We start from the raw sequence: 27,682 nt of genomic DNA on the forward strand, positions 1-27,682 counted from the left end.
GGTCTGTCTCAGTCTGTTGGGTCCAGGTCGGGGCTGTCCCGGTCTGCTGTGTTTTGGATTGGCCTGGTTGGGTTTGTCCCGGTCTGATTTTTTTACCTCGTCTGGTGTGTCCTGGTCGGTCATGGGTTGATCTGGGCTGGTCTGTCTTAGTCTTGTCTGGTGTGTCCAGGTCTGGTCTGTCCTAGTCTAGTCTGCTGTGTCCTGGACTGTCTTGGATTGGTTTGTCCTGGTCTAGTCTTGTCTGGTGTGCCCGGGTTTGGATTGTCCTACTCTGGTCTGTGATATCCTGGATTGGTCTGGTGTTCCCTGGTGTGGCCTAATCTGGTCTGTTGCGTCCTGGACTGGTTTGTCCTGCTCTAGTCAGATCTGGTGTGTCCTGGTTTGTCCTGGTCTGATCTGTGGCATCCTGGTCTGTTTTGTCTTAATCTGGTCTGGTCTGCTGTGCTCTGGTTTGTCCTGGTGTGGTTTGTAATAGTCTGGTCTGTTGGGTCATGGTCTAGTCTCCATTGGTCTGGATCGGTGTGGCCTGGTTTGTCCTGGTCTGGCTGGTCTTGGACTGTTGGATCTAGATCTGCCCTGGTAACCTCTTCTCACTGGTGTTCCATGTTTCCTGGCTTGATGGGGAGGAGTCAGCTGAGTTTGTGGGCGTGTCACACAGCATTCAACCAATCAGAGAACAGAAAGACACATGGTGTACTTTATTTGGCCACATTTATTTATTATTACAGCCATGTAAGAGTAAATACAAAGAACAAATATACCATCATCCTCATCACCACCACCCATCATCATCATCATCACCATCATCACCCCCACACCCATCATCATCACCACCATCACCACCCCATCATTGCCTCCAACCGCATCATCATCATCATCACCACTACCGTCCTCTTCACCACCACAACCATCATCCTCATCCCCACCACCAAAATCTCCACCATCATCTTTACTACCCCATCATCATCATCATCCGATCAATATTATTATCATCATCATCAGTCACTGGATGAATAACGTTATTATTTGGAAGACAGTGTTTGCAGAGTAATCAGAGTATCAAAAGTCCCTTGGGTTTCAGTTTTCAGACGTTTTAAAGTAAAAATATCAAATGAAATAATCTGTAGTTGGAGGATACAGCTATAAAACAGTGTGTGGATGTGTGAGGCCCTCTAACACTGTACACTACAGTTAGAAATAAAGCAGGAAATATAAAATGAGTCACAAATAATCTTCAAATAAACAAAAATGACATCTGAGTTGGAATCATTAAATTATTAAAAACAACAAAACATTCAAGTCAGAAAGCAAACAAACTTTACGTCACATTTTACAGGGATGGCACTTCACTCTCACACACACACACACACACACACACACACACACACACACACACACACAGGCACACGCAGAATGGGAGGACCACCTCCACACCTCCGTCCATCTTTGTTCTTTTATTCGTAGACTTTCTGATATTCTAGGACAGGACTACTCAGCTCCCCATCTGACGTTGACATCTTCATCATGCTTGTTAAAAAGCCCAGTCCTGTAACCAGACCAAGGGCCAGGGTGGAGCAGCCCTGTGCTAATCACACCCATTTTCCCTTCAGCACCACACCGTAATCACATTACTGTACACCATCAGCTCCACCAGGCCTACCTTCTCCATCATTTCCTCTGTCCCATCACCTTCATCCGTTCTATCACAGCTCCACCAGCGCATCCCATTGATTGCTCATCCTGTTTGCATTAGCGTTGTGTTTCTTTTGAGTCCTTTGTACCTTCAGGCGAATCTCACTTCATATGCTCCGATAGAAACACGTTTGTAACAAAACATTCACATCTGACACATAAAAAAAGAAACGGAGAGGACGTGAATCCTGTCAGTGCCGCCGTTGTACCCGTGAAACAACTTTTCATTTAAAAAAAAAAGTCTTGTTTACAGAAAATGCTTATTGTTGTGTGACTGTAGAATACTTGTTTTGAGAAGGAGACGGTAGAAATAAAGAGGTGAATCGAATAAACGAAGGACCCAGTGTTGAACCCTGAGGAACTCCTCAAGCCTGAAAAACATTCAAAATGATTTTTGCTCAGTTAAGATTAAATAGCTCAACATTTGAATGGGCTAAAAATAAAGAAGAAATCTTTTCAGAATCTGTTCATGTTTCTGAAATCCAGATAAATCCTGTTTGAGCAACAAAACCAAATCAGGAAGGTGTTAGAAAAAGTTAGAAACTGTAAAACGAAGAAAAAATTCTGACTGAGCACATTTATTATGAGCTTTAAATTCCTTGTTTTTCTCTTCTCTTGTGAGCTTTAGAAGTTAGTAAATCAGTTTTTGTAATTATTCACAGGAATGCTCAGAGAGACTCTAAATAAATGTAAATTTTTCTGATTGTTCACTAGAAACTCGCTAACCAGGACGGACACCCGGCTGCTTCCTTCAGCTCTCATATGGCGGCGTCCCACTTTGACCTCCCGTCAGGTGGACCTTCGTCCTTCGGCGATGAGTCTTTATCCTCCTCATCGTCCATCGTCTCCACCTGCACAGCCTCCTCCTCCCTCCGACGGGGCTGCTGTGTGTCTGCTGCCTCCTCCTCCTCCTCCTCCTCCTCTCCTCCTCCGTCCCTCCAGGCCGGCCCTCCCTCCTGCCGGTCGTCGGGTCGGGGCTGTCGGAGCGGGGCCAGCGCCTGCAGGTAGGTCCTGCCCATCAGCAGCTCGGTGGGCTCCAGGTCTCCCCCCGAGTGCTGCGCCTCCCTCTGGGCGGCCTCGCGCTCCTCGGCCTCCCTCTTGCAGTAGGAGTAGCGGTGGTTCATGTGCTGCGAGTACGAGCCCGAGTGGGAGAAGCGCTTCCCACACTTGTCACACTGGTACGGCTTCTCTCCGGAGTGCAGCCGCGAGTGCTCGATGAGGTGGTGCTTGTGTTTGAAGGCTTTCTGACAGATCTGACACTGGTGAGGACGTTTACCTACACACACACCCACCCACACACACATATACACACACACGCCAAGGAAACAAACCCAGAAACACGTTAAAAACCATTTGATAAACCACAAATTAACAAGCAAACAGCCAGAAAATTAACACACAAAATGTAAACAAACATAAGAGAGTAAAGAAAATTTACAATTAAACAAGCTAATTGACAAACAAACAATAAAACAAACAACCATTAACCAAACATGGAAAGTGAACGAGGAGAGAATACAAGGAAAGCAAATCAGGATGATTAAAAATCATTCAGACAAGAACAGTAAACTGCAGTTCAAAATGTCCAAAATAAACACACATCATGAGATGGGAAACTCGTCAATAACAAACCATAAAAGAAAAAAATGGCAAAAAAATGAAGGGAAAGAAAAAGAAAAGGAGGTGAAGGAGAGAAAGCAGTGCTGAGTTTCAGTTCAGATCTAAAACCTGTCATGATTAGTTGATGATCTGTGACTTGGAGTGTAGCTATGACTATTTGCTGATTTTCATTTTATCGGTGACAATTCAAGGAAAGGAAGAAGGAAGCAGACTTCATCAATGTGTAAAACCACTCGAAAAGAGAGACATATAAAGACAAACATCACACACACACACACACACACACACACACACACACACACACACACACAAACACAAACACAAACACAAACACACACACACACACACTCTGAGCAAAGGGGTAGAAGAGGATGATGAAAGTGAGTGAAATACATGAAGGTAAACAGTCAGGTACCCCTTGATCTGTGGTGTGTGTATGTTTGTGTGAGTGTGTGTGTGTGTGTGTGTGTGTGTGTGTTTGTGTGTGTGTGTGTGTGTGTGTAGCAGCTGTGAAAGAAGCAGATTTAGACTGCAGAGGAACAGCTACAACTGGGAACAACATGTCAGATTGAACAGAGGCAGGTGAGTGGTGGTGTAAAGGAGGTGGAGAGAGGCCATGAAGGTGGTGTAAAGGAGGTGGAAAGGTGGTACATCCACAATCTATAAAAGCGTTAGAGAGTTGGAGGAAAGACGGTATGCTGAGCTGTAAAGGGGTAAAAAGTGGGTATCAGAGTGTATGAATGGGCCATAAAGGTGGAATAATAAGGCTCTGAAGGTGGTGTAAATGGGATGTGAGCAGTTTAAAGGGGTTCTTGAAGGGTGGTGTATCATTTAATCCAAAATGACGTGATGTCTGCTCTTGCAGCAACTGTTTATGATGATATCAGGCTTCTTTTTTTCTGTGGCAAGTAGCTGAAACCACTGATATCAGAATAAGAAACAACTTCATCTCTGAGGGGCGAATTCGGTGGGCAAAGAGGAGTACATTTAAATAAAAAAAAGGAAAAGTTGGAGAATAATTAGATAACAATATCTGTATCCTCCAGACACAGGCAAGTAACATTGCCTGTATCTGGAGGTTATAGTAATCCCTTTGAGTTCATGAGAACAGCATTGGGGGACCATGGTAGCTCTCCTTCTCTGGATCTTACAGGCCGGACAGGGGACCTGCGATCACATGGCAGCCCCTGAAATGCTGGGAAATGAGTGTGTTGAGTCACTCGCCCAGTTTATGAGGGGTTTTTTTTCAATCCAATTGAAACAATCATATTACACAATCTGTATACATGAATATGAAATAAAGCGGTCCACGTTAGTTAGTTAGTTAGTTAGTTAATAGTTTATTTCAGGCAAGGATACACACACAACATGATTTCAACGCAGGTATCACTTACACGACCGTAACAGGACAGGTAATACATGTGCTTACATATCCCGAATAGTGTGCCTGAAAGGGAGTGGGAAGAAGCGAACTTATTTAATCCCACCCCCATTACATAAATTTTAGACATAATATCAAAGTCACTTCCTGTTAATTTCTATGATATTACAGACCCAAAAACAACAGAAAAATACAGATAAATATTTGGCAAATGTGTGACAGAAGTATTAGAATATTGTTGTTACCATGGGCAACAAATACATTACAGCAACGGTTACATACCAACAATGATAAAAAATGAAATACCAATAATAGTAAAGTAGAACTGTCCAGCAAGTTTGATGGACAGAATACAGCAATAATAATGAACAACAGTACCAACAAAAGTAAGGAAACAGCACACAATAACACAAATGCAACAAAATACTGACAGAAATTTAAGAACCACTTAATTTATACTGTGACCAGACCATGTTTTTATACAGTAATTTGAATCTGTGAATATTTTGGCATTGCTTGTGCTGGGTTTTCAAATTGTTCCAAAGTTTGACTCCACATACAGACACACAAAAACGTTTACGATTATTTTTGACACGAGGCTGATTAAATTTTCCATAACCTCTTAAATTGTGATAATTTACTCTTTGAATAAACAGTTGTTGTAAGTTAGTTGGCAACAATTTATTAAATGCTTTATAAAGAACTATAACGGTACTATAATTAACTAGATCGGTAAATTTAAGCAACCTCGAGTTGATAAACAGATTATGAGTGTGTTCCCGAAATCCCACCTTATGAATGATCCTCACAGCTCGTTTCTGTAATTTAACTAGTGGATCAATTGTGCACTGATAAGTGTTTCCCCATATTTCAACACAATACATAAAGTATGGGAGTACCATCGTGTTGTACAGACAGCGGAGAGCATTCTCATCAAGGTAGAACTTCACTTTATTTATAATTGAAATACTTTTAGAAATCTTTGTTTTTATGTGTCTGATGTGAGCTTTCCATGATATATTGCTGTCAATCATAACTCCCAGGAACACATTCTCATTTACAGTATCGATTTGGACACCATCAATGATTAGATCTAATTTAAGATGACTGTTAGAACTGCCAAACATCATTATTTTGGTTTTGTTTAAATTTAAAGATAGTTTATTAACATCCAACCAATTTTTTACTTTATTCATTTCATCATTTAGTGTATTTACAAGATCATCATAGTTTTTACTGCTACAGAATATTGTTGTATCATCTGCGAAGAGAATGAGTTTCAAGGAGCGAGACACAGCAAAAATATCATTTATATAAATATTAAACAATGTCGGCCCCAAAACAGACCCCTGAGGTACGCCACAAGCAATATCAAGTTGTTCAGATGTATACAGCCCCATTTTCACATACTGCCTTCTATTTGTTAAATAACTTTTTAACCAGTCACCAGAAATACCACGGATTCCGTAATGATCAAGTTTATCGAGCAAAATTGAGTGATTAATTGTATCAAATGCTTTTTTGAGATCAATAAAGACACCGGCTACAAATTGTTTTTCATCTAGGTTCGTAGTAATTCCTTCAATTGCATCAAGTATTGCCATTGAGGTAGTTCGTTGTTTACGAAAACCATATTGTCCTTCATTTATTATGTGATATTTATCAAGAAAACCTTCAAGACGGGAGTTAAAGAGTTTTTCTAAAATTTTTGAAAATTGAGGCAAGAGAGAGATAGGCCTGTAGTTTGTAAAGTAATGTTTGTTACCATTTTTGAACAAAGGTAATACCTTTGCTACTTTCATTTTATCAGGAAAGCAGCCAGACTGGAATGAGAGATTGCAGATGTAAGTTAGTGGTTTAGCAATATACAAAATAACTTTTTTGACCAGTGTCATATCGATGTCATGACAGTCATTGGATGACTTACTTTTGAATTTGAGAACAACATCGACCACTTCTTGCTCAGTTATAGCTGAGAGGAAAAGTGATGATTGATTGCGGTTTATGCTTGTATCTGCTACACGATTTGGAATTTCAGCAGCTAACTGTGGACCAATATTCACAAAATAATTGTTAAAACTATTCACTATCTCTTTTATATTATGATGTTCATTGTTTTTATCAATAAAATATTCTGGATACATTGATTTTGAGCATCCATTTTTAATCAAGCTATTTAATGTGTCCCAAGTTTTTTTAATATTGTTTTTGTTTTCATATAACATTTTTCTATAGTATAACTTTTTACTAGTTCTTATAATATCAGTTAGTTTATTTTTATATCTTTTATACCTTAATTCTGCTTCTACAGTTTTTGACTTGATGAACAGCTTGTAAAGATTATTTTTTTTCTTGCATGCATTAATTATTCCTTTTGTGAGCCATGGGCTCTTATTGCGCTTGCTCTTCATAGGGTGTTCTTTTACAGGGCAGTGTTTGTCATACAATGACATGAATATGTCTAAAAATATATTGTATGATTTATCAACGTCCACTTCATTATACACAAGACTCCAATCTTGGAGAGACAGACTAATAATCAGAGCATTAATTGATTCATCAGTTTTTTTCCGTTTGTAAAGCATTTTTGTGGAATTTCCTATCTTTTTAAGATCACAGTCAAATAAAGCAAAAATAGGTAGATGGTCGGAGATATCAGATATAAGCAGTCCACTGATAGTGAGATTACCCAAGACATTAGTAAAGATGTTGTCAATAATTGTAGCACTATGTGATGTTATTCTGCTTGGTCGAGTTATCATTGGATACAGGGATAAACTGTACATAGTATCGGCAAAGTCGTAAAATGATTTAAGCTTGTCCGGATTCAGTAGATCAATGTTAAAGTCACCACAAATAAATGATGGCTTTTGATTTAAAGTAGAAAACAAATTTTCCATACATGTATTAAACATTTCTACATTTGACCCATGTTTCCGATAAACACAACTCACAATGACATTACTCATTTGTTCAAAAAGGATTTCAACTGTTAGACATTCCATTATCCCATCAATTACAGTGGTCATGTTAGGAACAATATTAAATTTGAGTGATTTGTGAATATATAAAGCAACTCCACCAGATTTTTTATTAATTCTATTATTATATATTAGCTCATATCCATCCAAACAAAAATGTATACCTCTCTCTATATCAAACCATGTTTCTGAGATGGCAATAACACTGAAGGGGTGAGTAAATGACTGCAAGCAATCTTTGATAGAATCAAAATGTGTATACATACTTCGACTGTTTAAATGTATTATGGACAGTTTGCCATCAGATTTAATCAAGCTTTCATACTGGTCATGTGTAAAATAATTACAATCATTCATAGCTGAGGAAAGAAAATCATCTGGATCCATTTCTGTTATAAGGTCACTTGTGTTGTGCTGATATGTTTCCAGCTGTACTTGTTTGTAATGAAGGATTCTTTGTAGATTGTCCACGTCCTTCTTTTGAGCAGTGTGTGTTTGTGATGTGTTAAGCATGTTGGTGTAAAGAGTCACGAGTTACCTTAATGTCAGTTGAATCTGTCCAAGTCCTGCATGCTTTTCACAACAATCACTTTTGCATCCTCCGGAACTCCGTTGAGTTTTATGAAGATCTTGCAGTTGGATACCCATGTGTGTTGAATCTTGCCTTGTTTTTTTAGTTGTCTTGCCTTTCTTGCAATGTCCGCGTTTCGTCTTGTCAGGTGATCATTTATGAATACATCCGTTCCTTTCAATTTGCGACCTTGTTTCAGAAGAGCCACTTTTTTCTTGCGGTTGACAAACCTCATAATGACAGCTGGTGGTCTCAAGCCACTGGTCGGCAAAGGGTGACAGGCTTCGATCTGCTCCAGATCCATCTCTATCCCCCTGTTCTGGAGGTACGACACGACCTGCTTCTCCACCGAGTCCGTGTCCAGCTGACTGGGCACTCCGCCGTTTTCCGCGTCCGCCACAGCGCGCGCATACGACCGCGGCTTAATCTTTATGCCGGTGATCACCACATCGTTCATGCGGGTATACTGCTCCAACTCGTCCACTCGCCTCTCCAACTCCACAATGCGCTGTTCTTTTTCCGCGTTTTGAAGTCGAAGTTGTTTTACCTCCTCGAGTAGACCAAGAAGTTGGACCTGCTGTTCTCTGACAGCCGTTACATCTCCACATAGTGAACTGAGCGAGGTTTTAATTTCATCAACCTCCTCCGATACTTTTTTCGGCGGCATTGTGGTGATTTATCAGGTTCAGGTTATTTACCAGCCGATGCGTCCAGATCAATAAACAAAAACAGTCCTGTGAGCGCAGTGCTAACATGTAGCTCTGACAGCTCTGACAGCTCTGACAGCTCGGACAGGAAGTGTTCACTCCTTGTATACATGGACCCAGCTGAAGTGGATTATACAGTATCTGTGACATGTGTACCAGTCTCCGCCTGTGACAGGCAGCAGGGCAACAGGGATTTCAGCTTCTCTTTTCGAGGATGACGTAGTCCTGTTGGCTTCATCGAACCTGGACCCACAGCTTGTACTTTGGCAGTTCTCAGCCAATTGTGAAGCAACAGGTATGAGAATCAGCACCTCCAAAGGTGAGGCCATGGTTTTTGACCAGAAGACGGCGGTCTGCCCACTCTGGATCAGCAGAGAGTCCCTGCTCCAGGAGGAGTTCAGATATGTTGGAGTCATGTTCACAAGTGGAGGACGGATGGAGCATGAGGTTGACAGGCGGATTGGTGCAGCAGCCGCAGTGATGCAGTAATGTTTTTTTTTTACTATCTACGTTCCCACCCGCACCGGTAGTCAAAAGCTTTAGGTTATGATTGAAAGGACACGATCCTGGATACAAGAGGTCGAAATGAGCTCTGTCTGTGGGGCAGCTGGATGCTCCCTTAGAGATAGGATGAGGAGCTTGGAGTAGAGCCGCTATTCCTCCACATTGAGAGGAGACAGCTGAGGTGGCTCAGACATTTGTTTCTGAAGCCTCCTGGACGCCTCCATGGACAGGTGTTCCAGGCGTATATATCACCGGGAGGAGGCCCCGGGGAAGACCTAGGACTCGCTGGAGAGACTATGTCTCTCAGCTGGCCTGGGAATGCTTCGGGATCCACCTGGAAGTGGCTGGGGACAGGAACTCTAGGTATCACTGCTTAGACTGCTGACCCCATGACCTGTCTGGAACTTGGATGACGTGAGACAAGTGCTCCCTGAGAAGGACAGTGTCCTGAAACATTAGGGCCATTTCTTTGTGTCAAGGAAACTGAGTTCTGAACTTCAAGTCTCATATTTGACCCAGGACATATTGAGCAACAGGTAGAAGCTGGGATATTTTTTTCTGTTCAGTTAATACGAGTTGGACAATGCAATACCTCAACTGTACAAACTTGTCATTATTTGAGACAATTGGAGAAACATTTGCACCTGGAAGAAAACAGGATTTTCTTCTGTTGAAAGAAGCTTAAGTCTTACAACCAAAACACAATGGGCCAAGGCTGTTTGAGCAGCATGGGTCGCAGCATGGGTCTGCTGGCCATTGAGAGGATACTGGGCAAGTCCCTTAAAAAAGAGACCTAGCTGGTACGACAGGGTCACAGTCCATTTTCTTGAAAAAGAACAGAGGGTACAATTTACAAATACATAAATAGACAAATCTTATGTCAGCTGAAAATCAGCTTTTCTGTCCTTTAAACACCAGCAACTGCCACTGGTATCAACATGATATAAAGATGCTTTCAAGGAATGTAAATGAGGTGCAAGGGGGTATTACAGTGACATAAATGTGTTTGAAGGCACTATAGAGGGTATAAATTAGGTTTTATGTTCATATAAAGGGGTGTAAATATGGCATGAGTGAACTGCATGGGTGCTCTAAAGGGTCATAAATATGATAGTAGGGGTTTTACATGAGGATGTACATTTGGTATGAAGACTGTATTAAGGTCACTTAGAAGGGATATAAAAGAGGTATGAAGGTGATGTATACGGGTGTAAATGTGGTAGGAAGAGTGTATTCAGATGGTATACAGTGATTATAAAGATGGTATAAAGGAGGTATAACAGCAGTATAACTATGGCGTAAACGGGTCATTAAAGGGGTAAACAGGAGGGATAAATGGGTTGTAAAGAGGATGAAAGTGGTAAAAAGGGGTATACAAAGGATATGGGGGTGAAATGGATATGTCTGTGCCATAAGGCTGTAAAAAGACAATATAGTTAATATAGAGGGTATTTAATAGTAGTGTATGGGGTATGATGCAATATTAATGTGGTACTATGGGGTAAAGATAATATAAAAGTGGTAAAAAGTTGCATCAGGGGTGTATAGGTGGTGCGGGAGGGTCTTCGGTACTGGTATGAAGGGGTATAAAGGTCATATACAGGTGGTCAAAGCAGGGTATCAGGGGTAAATAGATGTATAAAGGGAGTATAAAGGTGGTATATACCTGTGTGCTCATATTTGTGTCTGAGGAGGGAACTGGTCTTCTGGAATGTTTTGTCGCACAAGTCACAGGCGTACATACCACTGTCAGTCTTCTTCATCTTCTTCCTGCACAGCAGAGACTCACTGTCTGTCAGCTCATCCAGACCTGCAGCCTGTAGCAGCTCCCCCTGTGCCACGCACACACACAAGCACACACTGTTAGCCACTGTTACACACTCACTGTTAACCACATGCACATAGATACACACCGTTAACTACTCTCTCTCTCTCTCTTCCTCTCAGACATACACACACACACACACACACACACACACACACACACACACACTTCTTTTCATAGCACTCTGGTGACATAGAGAGTGGTGTGATAAGAGGAGATGCAGTAGGCCGTGTGATAAGCAGAGGTGTTATCAGAGGTGATGCAGGAGAAGGTCTATTCGGAGCAGGTGTAGGGTGTAGGGAGTGGTGTGGTAGGAGGTGTGACAGAAGGAAAGGCGATGGAGGAGGTACAACAGCCATGTTGGCTCTACCTGGAAAGCTGGTTTCTGCTGGAACTTTCTCCTCTGCTGCAGCTCATTGAAAGACGATGCCCCGGCGGTGTAGGTGTACGCCATGTGGGGCAGAAAGCTCATGGGGTCTAGGTTGCTGTAGGGCCTGATGCCGGGAATGGTGGCCGGTGCAGGGGTCATGAAAGTGGGTGGGGGAAATGCCCCATGATGCGGAAGGGAAGTGTAGGTGGGACAGCCAGCAAATGTGTTCATTCCAAAGAATGGACTAGAGGCCTTCTCCAGCGGATGGGCCGAGTTCCCGACTCCATCAGGACCCACCACTTCAGTCTTGATATTGATTGAGTCTAAGGGCCCTGATGTCTTCCGTGGAGCTGAAATGTCAATGCTGCGCTCTGCAAGGAGACCGTTGGGTCTTGGTGGTTTGGCCTCAGCAGAGATGAGCTTCTGCATCATGTGTTTGGACAGCGATAAATCAAGAGGAAAGTCCCTGTGGAACTCCTCTGAAGTCAGGCTGTTTGCTGGATAGGAGCTGCTCTGTGGGTTTTTAGAAGACACGGAGGACAAGTTAAGGGGTGATAAAGTGCTGCTCTGTGGTGGTAAGTGGTCCAAAGAGTCCACTGGTCTGTGGGCTGAAGACTGGTTGGTATTTGAGGAGGCCTGTGAGTCCAAACTGGGACAGCTGCTTGATCTGATGTCTGGTCCACCACAGTCAGGCGTTGTTGACTTTTTCTTCAGACTGGGGAGGCTTTGGCTCTTCCATTGTTCAAACCACTCTCTGACAATCTCTTGATTAAGGCCAACAGCAATGGAAATCTTGAGCAATTCCTCCGAGTTTGGTTCGGTCTTCATGGCAAAGTAAGCCTTAAGCACTGACATGTGATCTTCGAAAAGGTTAACGGGGCTGGTGGCCCTCTCATTGCTAGGCAGCTCAGGGGACATTAGGCGGTTGGGAGGGGTGTTTTCTGGCTGGAGGACAGCCTTGATCTCATCGTTCATTTTGCACATGTAGCGTTCATGTTGGTGCAGTGGGATGGGTCCGGTAAATGTCTCTTTGCAGTACTGGCAGGAGAACGAAAATAGGTCATCATGGAGTTTCCCCATGCTGCTGAGGTCTTCCTGGTTCATTTTCTCCTTCTTAATGTCCACTTGCCTCTTGGAGTCATCGATCAAACATTTAGCCTCATTGACCTTCTCTAAAGTGTAGTCAATGATGCTCCTGGTGGGGCTGTCCATCAATTGATACCTGGACTTGTGCTCTGCCATGTGCGTCCCTTGCTCCTTTGTGTGGGCATTGAGCTTGGAGAGTTCTGGGTAACCATCCATTTTCTGCCTACACGCTGTTTTGTCCACAATCTGAAGTAACTTCCGCACCTCACTCAGGTTGTTCTTAAGAGGTCCTGTGTAGCCCAGCAGGGACAGGTCCACCCCAGTGCCTCCCAGGTGTTGAAATAGACTCTGGGTTGAGATGCGCAGAGGGTCTTCGCCATGCCCATTCATGTAGGTGCCTGACCCACCAAACCCAAGCTGCGAGGACATCAGCATCTGGTACTCACTGAAGTCCATTGGCTCAGTTTTAATATCGAGTGACCTTTGAATGTCAGGTGGGCTGAAAAGCCGCCCATTTTCTGATCTGCTGTGGAGATGGTTGAGGGCGGGGCTTCCTGGTGATGAGGAACTGGAGTTCGGAGAAGAGCTGGGTTTGCTGCCGCCATCGTTGTGCACTCGCCCATTAAGTGAAGTGAGACTGATGCATTTCTTGCTGCTGATGTGGGAGCTGTAGGATCCTGAGTGAGAGAAGCGTTTCTTACAGTTGGAGCACTCGTAAGGCTTCTCACCTGCAACACAAACACAGCATTGTTACCTCAGCAAGAGCCCTCAGCCCAAGTCCTTCCTGAGAAGTCCGAGCACACTGAATGACTCCTGTCATCCTCCCACTTCATCTCCAGTGCTACGATTTGGAAACCTGGTTTCAAGGTTTAGTTTCTTTGGAGGATGTACTCTACCTCTAAGGCTCTGATTGTCAACTGAAATTTAAAGTATCCCCAAAATTATCATTTAACTGCTTCTTGTTGACGTTTGATTTTGTGATCGAACCTCATGGACTCAACGAAGATTCTCAGAAGAAGAGAACTGAACTGAAATGAACAGAACTAACCCCAGAACTGGGACAGACACAGGAAGTAGAAGGACCAGGACTCACCGCTGTGGATCCGAAGATGCTCCTTCAAATGGTGTTTGTACTTGAAGGCCTTCCCACACTCGTTGCACTTGAACTTCCGGTTTCCAGCAGGATCACTAAGCAACAGCTGCAGGATCACAAAGAGATAGAGATCTGATCCCAGACCGGGGCAGAATGACATACGGTGCTTTGGACCTGATGGTGGTGAGGCAGCTGAACTAAACTGACAGGGCCTGTGAGTTTGGCATATACACACACACACACACACACACACACACACACACACACACACACACACACACACACACACACGAACATGGCACCTGTGCTGTCTGTTTGGTTCAGCATGTGTCTGAAAATAAGAGTGTGTGCAGTAGTGTAGAGAGCATCCAGAATCAGTGCAGCTTAAGGAGTGCTGGAAGAGGTGGAAATGTCAGAAAATGTTCATTTTTGTGGTTGAGAGGTGTTTTGTTGAAGTTGTGTTCTCACCTGGTGGTTCGGGGGCTGGTGCCGGGTCATGTGACGCTCCAGCTGGACACGGTTCGTGAAAGTGTGACTGCAGAAGGAGCAGGAGAAGCTGCCCTCATTCTTCTGGTGACGGTACATGATGTGCTCCTTGAGGGACGACAGCCGCTTGTAGCCGCGCTGGCAGTACGGACACGTTAACATCTGTGGGAAGTCATCCAGGACACCGGCCGCCATGTCTGGCAACACAACCATCATCAACATCATCATCACCATCACAACTACACACAACTTCCATTGGCGCTGTTGGGCTGGCTACCTGGACTCATCCTGTGGTATTTGCAATACTGTAATGTAATTGTTGTGGAGATGTCTTTGCTGTCATTGTGGTTGTTGAGGTATTTACGGAAGAGTTGATGAGTCCAAGAAAATTTTCTCTCAGTGGGACAAAGTATTTTGTATTGCATACCATCATTATCATGATCACTGCCAACTGCATCACCACCATGACCATCACCACCATGAAATCATCCCCACAAACACCAGAAATATCATCATACCCACAAACACCACCATCGTCACAATCATCACCACCACCACCACCACAATCCACATCATGACGACTATCATCAAACCTATCAACACAATCATGATCATCAACACCACTATCATTATCATTATGACCATCAACAGCACCATCATCAGCCAATTGAATTGTTTTTACTTCATTTTTTGTTTCTCACCTTTAACCTCACTGCCTCCCTTTTCCTGGCTGTCTCTATCACACGTCACTCCTCTGGAAATCCGCTCCACATCACCACCAAACTCTCAAGATGTCACACACATATGAGCAAACACAACCTCCCATGGTGAAATAGCCAGTCAGACTTAGAGTGAGCACCCCGTCTCCCGTCAACACATGACAGAAACTCACACACCAAACAACACAACACATGACTAGTGTCACCTGCATTCACCCAAAACACCAGCATGACCACCATCATCATGACCAACGGCACTGTCAGCATCTTCATCATGACCATCAGCACCACCACCATCTTCATCATCCTTAACATCATCACTGTGACATCAAGACCAACATCATCATCACCATCACATCATCATCATCACCATCATCATCATCATCACCATCAATCATCATCAGCATCACATCATCATCATCACCATCATTACATCATCACTATCATCATCATCATCTTCTTCTTCATCACATCATCATCATCATCTTCATCACGTCATCATCATCATCAAGACATCCCATCATCATCATCATCATCATCATCACATCATTATCAAGACCATCCCATCATCATCATCATCAACACATCATCATCATCATCACCATCATCACCATAACTATCATCATCATCATCATCATCATCATCATCAGGATAATCACCACATCATCATCCTGAACATCATCACCATCCTCACATGAACATCTTAATAATTATCATCATCATCCTCACACAGAAAAATCTTCATCATCATTATCACCTTCATCTTTATCATCGTCATCACATCAACATCATCCTCACATCCACACCTTCATCATCATCATCAAGGTGATCTTATGATCACTAATTTTCTTGATATTCTTATTTTTATCTCACCGTGCTCACTTTCATCTGGCCCGTGGGTCTCAGGAGGGCTGAATGCTGAGGCCTCCTCCGGGGCTTCTGGGTAAATGATGGCGGTGTCCTTCTGCCGCAGATACGTGGCGAAGGCCTGATGAGCGTCACCATCCTCCAGTTTGTGATTCAGCAAGAACTTGTTGATGTTGGAAAGTCCATCCAGCTGGATTACTGGAAGCAAGAGACCTGATTAGGCTTTGCGTGCGCACGTGTGTGTGTGTGTGTGTGTGTGTGTGTGTGTGTGTGTGTGTGTGTGTGTGTGTATACCTGCAGTATTTCCTGTAGGATGAAGAGAAGTTTCTCCTCCATCAAACTCGTCACTCCTCTCATCTGTCAACACACAGTCATACCTGTCATTCTCCTCCCTCTGCTCCTCCTTCTGCTGCTCTCCTCCTCCTCCTCCTCCTCCTCCTCCTCCTCCTCCTCCTCCTCCCGCTCCTGCTCTTCTCTCTCCACCTGCTCCTGCTCCCTCTCCTTCTCTTCCTACACCTGCTTCTCCTTAAACCTCTGAGCTGTAATCAGTACGTTCGATGACTCCCACTCACCAAACCTCCAGCTGAGGGGCTCCTGCAGGGTCTCCTCCTCCTGCTCCTGCTGGCTGGGGGTCAAAAAAGGAGGGGCTCCAGACAGTCTGCTCAGCTGTTTATCTTCATCTTCACCTCGTCCTCCTCCTCCTCCTCCATGAACAAGATCTGTTTCTTCTGGAAGCAGCTGCTCCTCCTTATCACTGTCCGAGGTCTCCTCCACAACACTGCCATAGATCAGCACTGCAACACACAGCCAGCGGGAGGTGAGAGGAGGTGAGAGGAGTCAAGGGGTGAGGAGGCGGTGCGAGGGGTAAAAGGGGGGTGAGGAGGAGTTCATGGCTCCTCCTCCTGCTCCTTCTCCTCAGGAGAGAGGGAGAAAGCACCGTTTTGTTGTGTGTAGTGACCCTTCATCTCCAGAAAATCTCCCTGAAACCATGTCTGTCTGTCTGAAAGCAAAAAGTCTGAGGTTTGACCCTGCATGAGACTCCAGCTACAGCGTCCAGTATCTACCACAGTGGTCACATGATCCTCACTCAGGTCACATGACCCTCACCCAGACTCTGCCTCTGAGCCTGATACTCTTGCCAGATTTTTTCCATCTGCTTCCTGAAACATGTGCAGAAAGTGACACAGCTGAAAGCTGCGCTTCACCACAACTTGCACTCATGAGTCACGACACCACTGAACGCCGAACAACACCACGCAAAGAGCCAGAGCCAGCAGTTTCACTTGACCTCTGACCCAGGGTTCTCTCACTACAGCCAGAAGCCACAAACCATCAGACTGACCAGAAGCACCTGAAATCTGATCACAGGGAGTCAGTGGACAGCGCATCTGAAGGGGTTACAGGTCAAACACACAAGAACAAGGGCAAGAAGGCAGCCCGATAGACAGATGGATGGACAGACAGACAGAGATGGGTAAACAGACACATATGGATGGACAGAGATAGACGGACGGATGGACAGACGAACAGATCGATCAATAGAGAGATAGACAGATGTAGGGATAGTCAGACAAACACAATGATGGACAGACTGACAGACAGATGGCTGGACGGACACAGACAGGGAGGCAAACAGACAATGAGGGATGGATGGAGGGATGGACAGACAGATGCACAGACACGCACAGAGCTGATGGAAACATGTTGACAGAGAATGACTCCATGATGTAAAATGTTCAGCTCAGTTCCTCAAATCCTGAATCAAAGATTCCAGCAGAAGACAGAGAATAGAAGAGATAGAAAGAGAGAGAGAGAGAGACAGACAGACAGACAGACAGACAGACAGGCAAACACAGAGAGAGATAAAGAGAAAGAAAGAGATAGACAGACAGGACTAGAGAAAAAGATAAAAACAGACAGAGATTTAAAGATATAGACAGAAAGATAAAGACAGAGAAAGAGAAAGACAGACAGAGAGAGACTTGAAAAACAGCTTTATTTAAAAAACAGAGATCAATAACAAAAATTGTTTGTTCAGTCTCAAAAGAGAGCAATGAAAAGAGGAAAACACACAGGATGCACCCAGCGAAGATGTTGCACAATCTGTGACCAGCTATAAAATCAATACATAAATTACATCCAGACCAAGTTCAGATTGAGGAGAAAGCTGTGGTGGAGATCCACAAAGATCCACGGTCCAGACCTGGAGTCAGGATGGGAGATGTACACGGTCCTCCATGCCTCCACCATCAAGGTGCAGAAGACAGGTCCACAGAGGTCACATTCAGATGTTCTCAGGGGGAAAAAGTGTTTGTCCAGCCAGTCTCCCAGTGCTCCAGAGCACTGTGCAAAGAGAAGAGCCACACAGCAGTCTCTGCAAACCCTGCAGTCTGAAGGAAATGCTTCTAGAGAGGGAGTCTATGAGGCCCTGCCTCCAACTGCCCAACAGCTTTCCAAATCCTGGCTGTAGAAAAGGAGGCGTAGTGCTGGCAGACTTTGCTCTGACCCTTCCCTACCTCCACCACTGACTCAGGGAAGGAAAACAGTCCTTCTTTGACTGACACCACTTCCATAAAAAATAAAATAAAAGTTGTTAAAAAGTTTATCATTAAACTGCCAAATAGAGGATGATTTTCTTGTATCAGATAAAAAGAGTTTGGACAAAACTAGATGGTGATCCATAAAAACAGCTGAAACAATGTGACAGCAACAGACACTGTAAAAGAGGAAGACACCACATCTATCGGATTTGACCACTTTAATCCATGTGGACTGTGTGTGAGAAGAGCGTCTGATCGACCAGGTCAAGCTTCCTCACCAGCTGAGAGACACTGGAGGACTGAGGCTGGGTTTCTGCTCCCGTCCTGTCCTCACTGTCATCTGGACAACAGTCCCGGTCTTCCCCCATCGTCACCACCTCCCCCAGACCAACACCGGCTAGTCCAGTTTTCATTTTCGCAAAAAGAGACAAATTCTCTGGACTAACATTTGGTGCAAATACATTAATAAAGCAAAAACAATAAAGTCAGGAGTCTTTCGTGACCATGAAAATGCTGCCTTTGTCTATGTCTAAGCTTGATGTAATCTTTACATTTAAATTGGGGGAAAACAGATGGACTCACGCTTAGATTAGAGCCGTGAGCACAAGCTGCCCTTTCCACCACAAACCCTGTCTGTGTCGACCAGGACATCACTGAGTCTCCTGTAAAAACACCACATCTCTCTTTACTCTGTTTAATCACCTCCATCACCAAACCCACCTTCTGGTCACTCTATCCTTTATACATAAAGAGGCTAACTTCAAGGCCATCATGGGATGGATGAGCGCTGTTGTGCTCGTGTTTCTCTGTGTGATCGTTTCAGAGGGTGTTTCTGTCAGTGTGTGTGTGTGTGTGGTCAGATCATTTTGTCAACGCGGAGGCCTCATAGGTCACCTGCACTCCTTTAAACAGCCAGTAGGGAATCAAGGGCACATTACCGCTGACTGTGGAGCCAGTTGACCGGAAGTTATTGACTGACCCGCTTACGCCTGATTTCACATCATCATCACCACCATCATCATCATCATCATCATCATGACTGCCATGGTGATGAGTGTATGAAGCCGTGCAGACGTGCTTCATGTGTGTCACATCGACCGGGACGAGGAGCGAGACGGACAGACACACGCATTGACGAGCCAGGCTCAGCCAATCAGGGCGCTCGGAGCCGGTGTCATGAAAATGACACAGTCTGTCTCCTCCCCACGATGCAGAGGAATCAATTACAGAGCTAGATAACCCTGTTAGAGCACAAAGGAATGTACATCTCCCTGCATGCAGCCGCAGGAGGCTGCCAAATGAGAAGCATCGACAAGATGCTCTCTGCTCCCGCCCGGACAACAAAACTGAAGACAGAACAGAACAGAGGGCCGGAACGCTGCGAACAGGTGGCCTTCGCAAGTCAGACTTCACATTCATGCTGCACAGCTTCACAGCAGCTTCACTGTCCAACTACTTCCAGGAAACAGAATGGAAAAGGCCAGATCAGTCAGTCATCCCAGACAGCATCTCCTCACCCAGAGACAGAAGCTCTAGACCTGCAGACAGCCTGTCCTCACACCGGTGTCCTGTCACTATGGCGTCCTGTCAGTGTGGCGTCCTGTCAGTGTAGCGTCATCTTGGTGTGGCATTATGTCAGTGTTGTATCCCGTCACTGTGGGGTTGTTTCAGAGTGACGTCATGTTAGTGTGGCGCCCCGTCACCGTGGCATCATTCCAGCACCGCGTCCTGTCACTATGGCGTCCTCTCACTGCGTTCTGTCTTTGTGGTGTCCTGTCAGTGTTGCGTCCTGTTATTGTGTCATCCCTTCAGCGCGGTGTTGTGTTGTCCATGTCGTGGTTTTTCGGCTGTTTTGACCCCTCCCTTTTAGAATGGGTGAACTCCTGGGGCAAGGTCATGCTCTGATGGAACAATCGAAACTGAACTGACATGTGTGCGCCCAGGACCCGCCCTCCTCCAGCTGTCAGCCAATCACACAGAGGTCATCAGACTCACATCAGGTCACTGCCTCCCCCTGCCCCCCCCCTCTCTCACACACACACACAGAGGTGTGAAGGTGATGCTACTGCAGAACTTCCCCTCCTCTTTTGTCATTTCCTCCTCTGTTCTACTCTCTGCTCATTTTCTCAGGCTTCCTCGTCGTCCTCCTTCCCCTCCCATTTTTTTTATAACTCTCCTTCATTGTGCACCCAGAGGTGCTCACTGAAGTAAATCTGCCTAAATCCTGTGTGTGCGTGTGTGTGCATGTGCATGCGTGTGTGTGTGTGTGTGTGTGTGTGTGTGTGTGTGTGTGTGTGTGTGTGTGTGTGTGTGTGTGTGTGTCCTTGAGAGTTTAACAAGCAAATCTCACAAAAAAACTTCTACAAGATGATTTCTTCCAACGAGAAGGAACCACACACACACACACACACACACACACACACACACACACACACACACACGGTTATCCTTCACCTCTGGCACTCACGAGGCTGAATGATGATTAAGAAAAAGTTGAAAAAAGCTCCCCTCATGGGAGGTTAGTGAGGTGACACCAGCAGCAGCACTGCAAGTAAACAACACCAAAACCCACCCAAACTACCAAAACCAAACCACTAGCACTGGAGCTAAACTACCAAGACAACACCAGCAGCACTGCAACAAAACTCCCAAAACAACACCACCACCATCACCACCCCTAGCACTTCAAATAAATACCTGAACAACACCACCAGAACTGGAACTAAACTACCAAAACAGCACCACGAGCACTGGAGGTAAACTCCCAAAATAATACCACCACCATCACCTAACAGATTCATACCACTGAGTATGAACATATTTACAGGTTTGAAAGAGGCAGATGCAGCAGGTCCAGAGTCCCGACTGACACCAGAAACTAGACCAGGTCTCAGAAGTCCAGACATCAGTGGCTTTCTGTGGTTTAGATGAGTTTAAACTTTGACTCAGACACATGAAGTGGCTTTAGACCACAACAAATGTCAGCTACTTGTTAGTTATGAAGCATCCAGACCCATCGAGCCCTGTGGGGCCAGCTCACTGTGTGCTTCCACAGTGTTGAAATCAGCTGCAGCTGTCCTGGTGGTTTCTGAACCAACAGTGACAAAGAAAACACACTGAAGGGGAGAAATCCTCAGTATAAAACTCCATCAGCCCCCCGAGCCCCACCTCCCACGGCTGGCACAGACGTCTGGGCCACCGCGTCTGATGCAGGTCTCTGTGTGTGTGTGTGTGTGTGTGTGTGTGTGTGCGCGTGTGCTTTACCATTTTTCCTGCGGGGGTTGGCCTGTTTCCGCCGTTTGGACCGTGGACCCTCTGCCATGGTCTCCTGCTTCATGGAAGTCGGGGGGATGAGCCACAGACCCAGAGCCAGACCCAGAGCACTCCCTCCACACACTTGGTGGAAATTGCTGAAACATTAAAAAATAAATAAATAAATGAACAGTGGCTAGTTTGCTTTGGAGAGCGCACAGCAGCAACCCAAACCCAGAAGCAGCCTGAACCCAGGAGCAACCCGAAAACACCCACAACCCCGACCCAGCCACCGAGCATCCAGGTCCGCTTGATCTGAGATCTCTGGAGAGGGGAGCGTCTGTGACAAGGGAGGAGGGCACACACACACACACACACACACACACACACACACACACACACACACACTCACACACACACACACACACACACACACACCACATTGTGTGTGTTCTTGCTGCTAAAGGGCAAACTTGTTGATTCGGGAGATGAGAAGAATCACCAAGCACCAGTTATCAGAGTAATGAGATTACAAAGTAATCACACTATTTCCAGTCTGATTCATCTTTATTAGCAGCAGGTATCTCTGTAGTTTTACAGAGAGAAAGCAACAATTCCACATGAGCAAGCAGAGGACACGAAGGAGAGGAAAAACTCCCTTTTAACAGGGAGACCCTGCAGGACCGGGCTCAGAGGTGGAGAACCCTGCAGGACCGGGCTCAGAGGTGGAGAACCCTGCAGGACCGGGCTCAGTCTTCTTATATAAGCAGACACTCGGGTCTGCAGTTGTATAATCTTGTGCGCGCAGGTCAATAAAACGATCTGTGATCTTTTCTCTTTGAAAATATTCTCTCCTCCTCCTCCACCTCCACCTCTTCCTCCTCTCCCGGAGAGCGTCGGAGCTCCGCGGAGACCCCCCACCCCCTTCCTCCACCTCCCCAGCCTCTGAGCAAGCAGCGGGCACGGACGCGCCTGTCTGCCCTCCTCCTCCTCCTCCTCCTCCTCCTCCACCTGTCCGTCCAGCTCCACCTGGAGGCGCGCGCGCCGCACGCTCACCTGTACGTGCAGGTAGCGCGGCGCAGGTGAGAGGCGCGCTTTGATTGGCTGCAGGTAGAAAGACGGAGCGGAGGAGAGGAGAGGAGGATGGAGAGGAGAGGAGGATAGAGAGATGAGGAGGATGGAGAGGAGGAGAAAGACCTACCGGAGCGGCTCCGTGAGTCCCCCCGGACGCAAGCGAACAAGCCCAAAGAAGACCCGGACCTGGACGGTTCCGTTGGGCCCCGGTCCCGGAGTGGCGCGTGTCGGGGCGGCCGGCCGGTGCTCCGGTGTGTGAGCCGCCTCGCGCCGCGTGTGTCACCCGATTTTAGTGACTGCAGCGTAAAACAGGCGGGAGCACTCGAGCCGCACGCGCCACCTATCTTCACACGAAGGCATAATTGAGTGCGCTCGTTCAGAGCACATACACACACACACACACACACACACACACACACACACACACACACACACACACACACACTGCCCCGGGTCAACGAGCGCACCGCTCGGGCCTCTTCGACAGGTGGACGCGCTCACCTTTCATTACTCTTTATTATTATTATTATTCTGACCGTAATGATTAGTAGTATTGATTATGCTGTTGTTGTGACTGATGTGTGAGGAGACATGTGGATCTTTGTGTTGGGGGATGACAGCTGCCAGTTGAGGGTTTAAAGGGGTATTACACTAATCACACTGTTAGTGCTCCCATAAGGCTCTCACAGATGTGTGTGTGTGTGTGTGTGTGTGTGTGTGTGTGTGTGTGTGTGTGTGTGTGTCCAGATGTGAAACATAAACATAATGCCCAATATAAATGGACCCCCCCCCCCCACCCCACCCCCACACACCTGTACAGTTATAGAAATACACACCTAAATACACACTTAAGCTACAGTATGACTGTGAACAATAATGAGTGTGTATCGTAGAGATGGGGTTTCTGAGCCGGATCCTGAAGAGCCGTTCCTTTCCAAAGAGCCGTTCAAACTCTCGTTTGCGGACGTCATTTGATCTCTGGGGACTGATGGGGGGTGTCGCCCTCATGGATGCTTGAGTGATGCCTGAAGCTGCTCCTCAGAGCAGACAGAGCATCCTGTTCTGCAGAACACAGCTGTCCACGTTGTGTCGACGGTTCCCTCGGGGGACCCACACTGCAGGTCAGCAGGTCCCAGGTTCTCACAAACTGTAGCTAGTCCAGGATCCATTCAGCCAGATGTAGGTCCACCCCTGTCCTCCTCAGTCTGGCTGTCAGTCGCTGCCTGGTGTTGAAAGCACTTCTATTTTCTTACAGTGCTTACATATTGTTCATATCTCGCCTGTCACTCAGCTGACATTCATTATTTCCACTGTGGACCCAAACTGCTGCTGCGAAAACCAAAAGCATCGTCATATTTTAAGACTCGGATGTCTCACAGTGGTCAGATCATGGGTCTGATTGGCTTCTGCCTTACAACCATGAGACAGCTTTTCACTGCACGAGAAATCTTGTCACGATTTAATCTCACAAGACCTCATGGCATGGATCTCGTCACACCCCTAGGGGGTAGTGATGGTACTGGGTGACGGAGTATCCCTACGCGGGACTCCTCCTGGTTGCTGGATGTCCAGCCCTGATGGCAGTGCACCACAACTGGTTCCTGGTGGAGTTTCAGGGATTCAGCTCCCGCCTTGTCTCTTGACCGGGTTTCTTCCCTCGCTGCCTAGCCTTCACAAAAAAAACAAAAACAAACACTGAAGATCTGTGGCTGCCACTGACATTGTGACACTGCTGTGATGCACAGACCTGCAGTTCAGTGGACCGGCCCCAACGAACCTGAGGGTCTGGACGCTTCATAGGGAATTAAAAAAGTCATGGGGAGCATTGATCTTTGACCTTTGATTTTTGGGGTAACATCAGCCACTTGTGTCTTGTCTTGTCTGGAATAAGGTGGAGAACATTCCAGAACATCAACTCATTGATTTGATGAATACACTTACTCAACGGAGGCCTGACACTGTAGTCATATGATTATGCTAAAATATAATGTTGTGTGTCATCTGCATAACTATGACAGCAGAGCTTGTGGCATGTACTGCATACACACATTTACACCTGTTTAGAACATCCATATGTTTAAGCCCCAGCTCATCAGTTCAACAAATGTACTCCTGTACATCTCCACAGATAAACGTTGGTCCACTTGTACACATATGAACTGACGCAGCGACAGACTAGTTCACCTGTACGCCTGTAATCCAGTAGCTACATCTACATCTTTAATTCAATTTTCTTCATATGGCTGAAAATAGAAACACAGTCATTTCAAGGCGCTATTACACTGAAAAAAAAACTATTCTGCCTGAGGAAGCAGAAGAGATGGAAGAAAAGAAACACTAAAGGAAGAAACCTGTAGAACCAGACTCCAAGGTGGTTCTAGTTCTGGTCCACAGTCACTCCAGGTTCTTCTCAGCGGTTCTGGAAGGTTTCAATCATTTCTCTCTCAGGTGCTTTGGAGAAAATCTAATAACGTTTGTTTAATCTAAGTTCAGAAGCAGAAAATTACAACTCATCCAGAGTTTAATTTCTTTTCAGACAACCTTCTAGTTCGACGGGTTGATCGGAATCATCTGGCTTCACAGATCAATATATTTGTGTACCCTGATGATGATGATGGTGATGATGATGATGATGATGATGATGATGATGATGATGATGATGATGACGATGATGGAGAATTTAAGGGCTCTCCCCCTCCTCCTCTGGCTAGGGCTGCACAATTTTTGTCTCTAAAGGAAAACTCAAAAATGTTTCCACTTAAAACCTTCGTTTTTTCTTTGTTTTTGTAAAACTGAAAAAAGACACGAGGAAGAATTTTTTCAAGCACTTTTTTCAAGCATTTAAAAAGAGCTAACAAATGTCCTTATTTGGAATAAAGTGCAACTGCAAACCTTAAACTCAGAAAGTAAAATCTCCTCTCTTTCACTGACGGCTTTCAGGTCCTATTGCACTTCTTCAAGCTCCATCTCCCCGACAGGGGGGACAAGACAGGTTGGTGGTGTAGCCTGGGCTGCACGGGGCTGCAGGGGGCTGCAGGGGGCTGCAGGGGGCCCTGAGATCCTACCTTAGTTTGCACAAACCGGACCTTCACATCAACCCTCAGACTCTGTAGCTGGTTGGCTTTGGTAACTGTCAGTGGAGCTCCTGGACAGGAAGTGGTTACATACTGCAGTGGCCTGGAGGTGAGAGAGAGAGAGAGACAGACAGACAGACAGACAGACAGACAGAGACAGAGGGAGTGGTAATGTAATTGCCACAGGTAAGTAAAAAATCCAGTTTTTACTTTTTTAATACCTGGCTCAGTAAATAATTCAATAATGATTTAAAATCGATCACCTCGGTGCAGCTGTGCTGAGCAGCTGGGGTCGACGTGGCGCTTTGGGAATTCCTCAGATTTCAGTCTGCCCTGACACAAAGACTTTTATGAACTGCTGACATTTCAATCCGTGTGTGTGTGCGTGTGTGCGTGCGTGCGTGCGTGCGTGCATGCATGCATGTGTGAGACTACCAGAAGGTTGCGACTGAGATAAATCCACAGTTCAGAGTCTTTAAAGCCATTGAAAGCTGCTGTTTGTTGTTTCTGCTGTTGTGTTTGTTGTTGTTGGAACAGGTGGCACAAACATCACACACACACACACACACACACACACACACACACACACACACACACACACACACACACACACACACACATACACACACACAGTGTGTGTCTTTCACCTGCTTTCATTAACTGAACCAGTTAAAAGAGGGAGGAGTCTCCTGCTCACCCCTCGCTGTTTGTCCTCCATTAGTGGTGGTAGAATGAGACCTGAGGTGTTTCCTTTTAAATTTCTATCTGTTTGTTTCTGCTGGTTCAGATGCCGATGGACCCAGTGAGGGTAGAGGGTGCTCTCGTCTTTGTCTGGCACATCATCGTGTTATTCTGGAGGTCTGGGCCAGCCTGTGGATCCCACTGGTCAAAAACCAAGGACCTGAACGGTTTCCACACAATCTTCACACCTTCAGTCTCTGATGGCTTCAGAAAAGGTTCTGATGTTCTCTCACCTCCCACCAGGACCCATTTACACATATCAGTCAGTGTCAGTACATATTGACTTGAACATTTCCTCAACTCTTTACTACGATGCTTTGATTCTCAGTTTGAACAAGGTCTATATTAATTTACCTTTTCTCTGATTATCTGTTAAGCTATTCAGAGGAACATTTACACCTTGTATGGTTAATATTACAAGCACTGGGCATAAAAATTACTTTAATTATCCATATTACTGGAGCTTGGACTGATCAGAATGGAATTGAAATCAGGACTCTGTACGTGGAATATGGCTTCATGGAAACAATAGACAGAGCTGAAGCTGGATCATCGCAGTGAAAAACCAGACAACTGAAAAACTGAACGGTGTGAGCTGAAGTGGCCCTAGAGTGTAAACCTGAAGAGATTATCGTCAGAGAAAAGGAAGTCATTCTGACTAAATGAGCTTTGTTTGGGAATTCCAACAGTCAACTCTGGAAGCAACAGATGAAGGGATTCATTTCTCAGTCACTCTGAGTCAACATGTTCCTGATTATGTTCCTTTCTCCAAACACTTTCTTCAAACCTGGACATTAGGATAATTCCAAGCCTTAGACATGGACACACTCCAAGACCTCAAGTCAAGAACTTTATTGCCATAGAAACACGGACTCTGAGTTCAGTTCAGAGGAGGTTTCTTCCTGAAGTCAACCATGATCTCGCTCGTTCTGTCTACATTCAGAATGAGGACGTTCTCTCTGTAGAGGACTGAGTTGATGACCACAGTCCTCTGGCCTGCCTCGTTTTCTCTCATGATGAGTCCCGAGATGGGACAGGAAGCGTTCCTGGGTAGACACACAGTCATGAGAGTAAAGGCTGAAATGCTTTGGGCTGCGGA

The 27,682-nt window shown here is 45.5% G+C and overlaps 1 protein-coding gene across 1 annotated transcript; it reads right to left on the reverse strand.

The window, feature by feature from the left end:
- Window positions 1-565: 565 nt before the first annotated feature.
- Window positions 566-21,764, reverse strand: LOC115384465 (zinc finger E-box-binding homeobox 2-like). The gene is made up of 11 exons (XM_030086737.1): window positions 21,707-21,764; window positions 17,495-17,508; window positions 16,475-16,580; window positions 16,197-16,259; window positions 15,909-16,100; window positions 14,299-14,513; window positions 13,831-13,936; window positions 11,652-13,465; window positions 11,123-11,288; window positions 2,653-2,968; window positions 566-614 (listed from the first exon to the last, which is right to left on the reverse strand). The coding sequence occupies exons 1-11, from the start codon at window positions 21,762-21,764 to the stop codon at window positions 566-568; spliced, it is 3,099 nt and encodes a 1,032-aa protein (XP_029942597.1).
- Window positions 21,765-27,682: the final 5,918 nt, after the last annotated feature.

The sequence above is a fragment of the Salarias fasciatus genome, unplaced genomic scaffold (assembly GCF_902148845.1).
Source record: "Salarias fasciatus unplaced genomic scaffold, fSalaFa1.1, whole genome shotgun sequence".
Classification (NCBI taxonomy): domain Eukaryota; kingdom Metazoa; phylum Chordata; class Actinopteri; order Blenniiformes; family Blenniidae; genus Salarias; species Salarias fasciatus.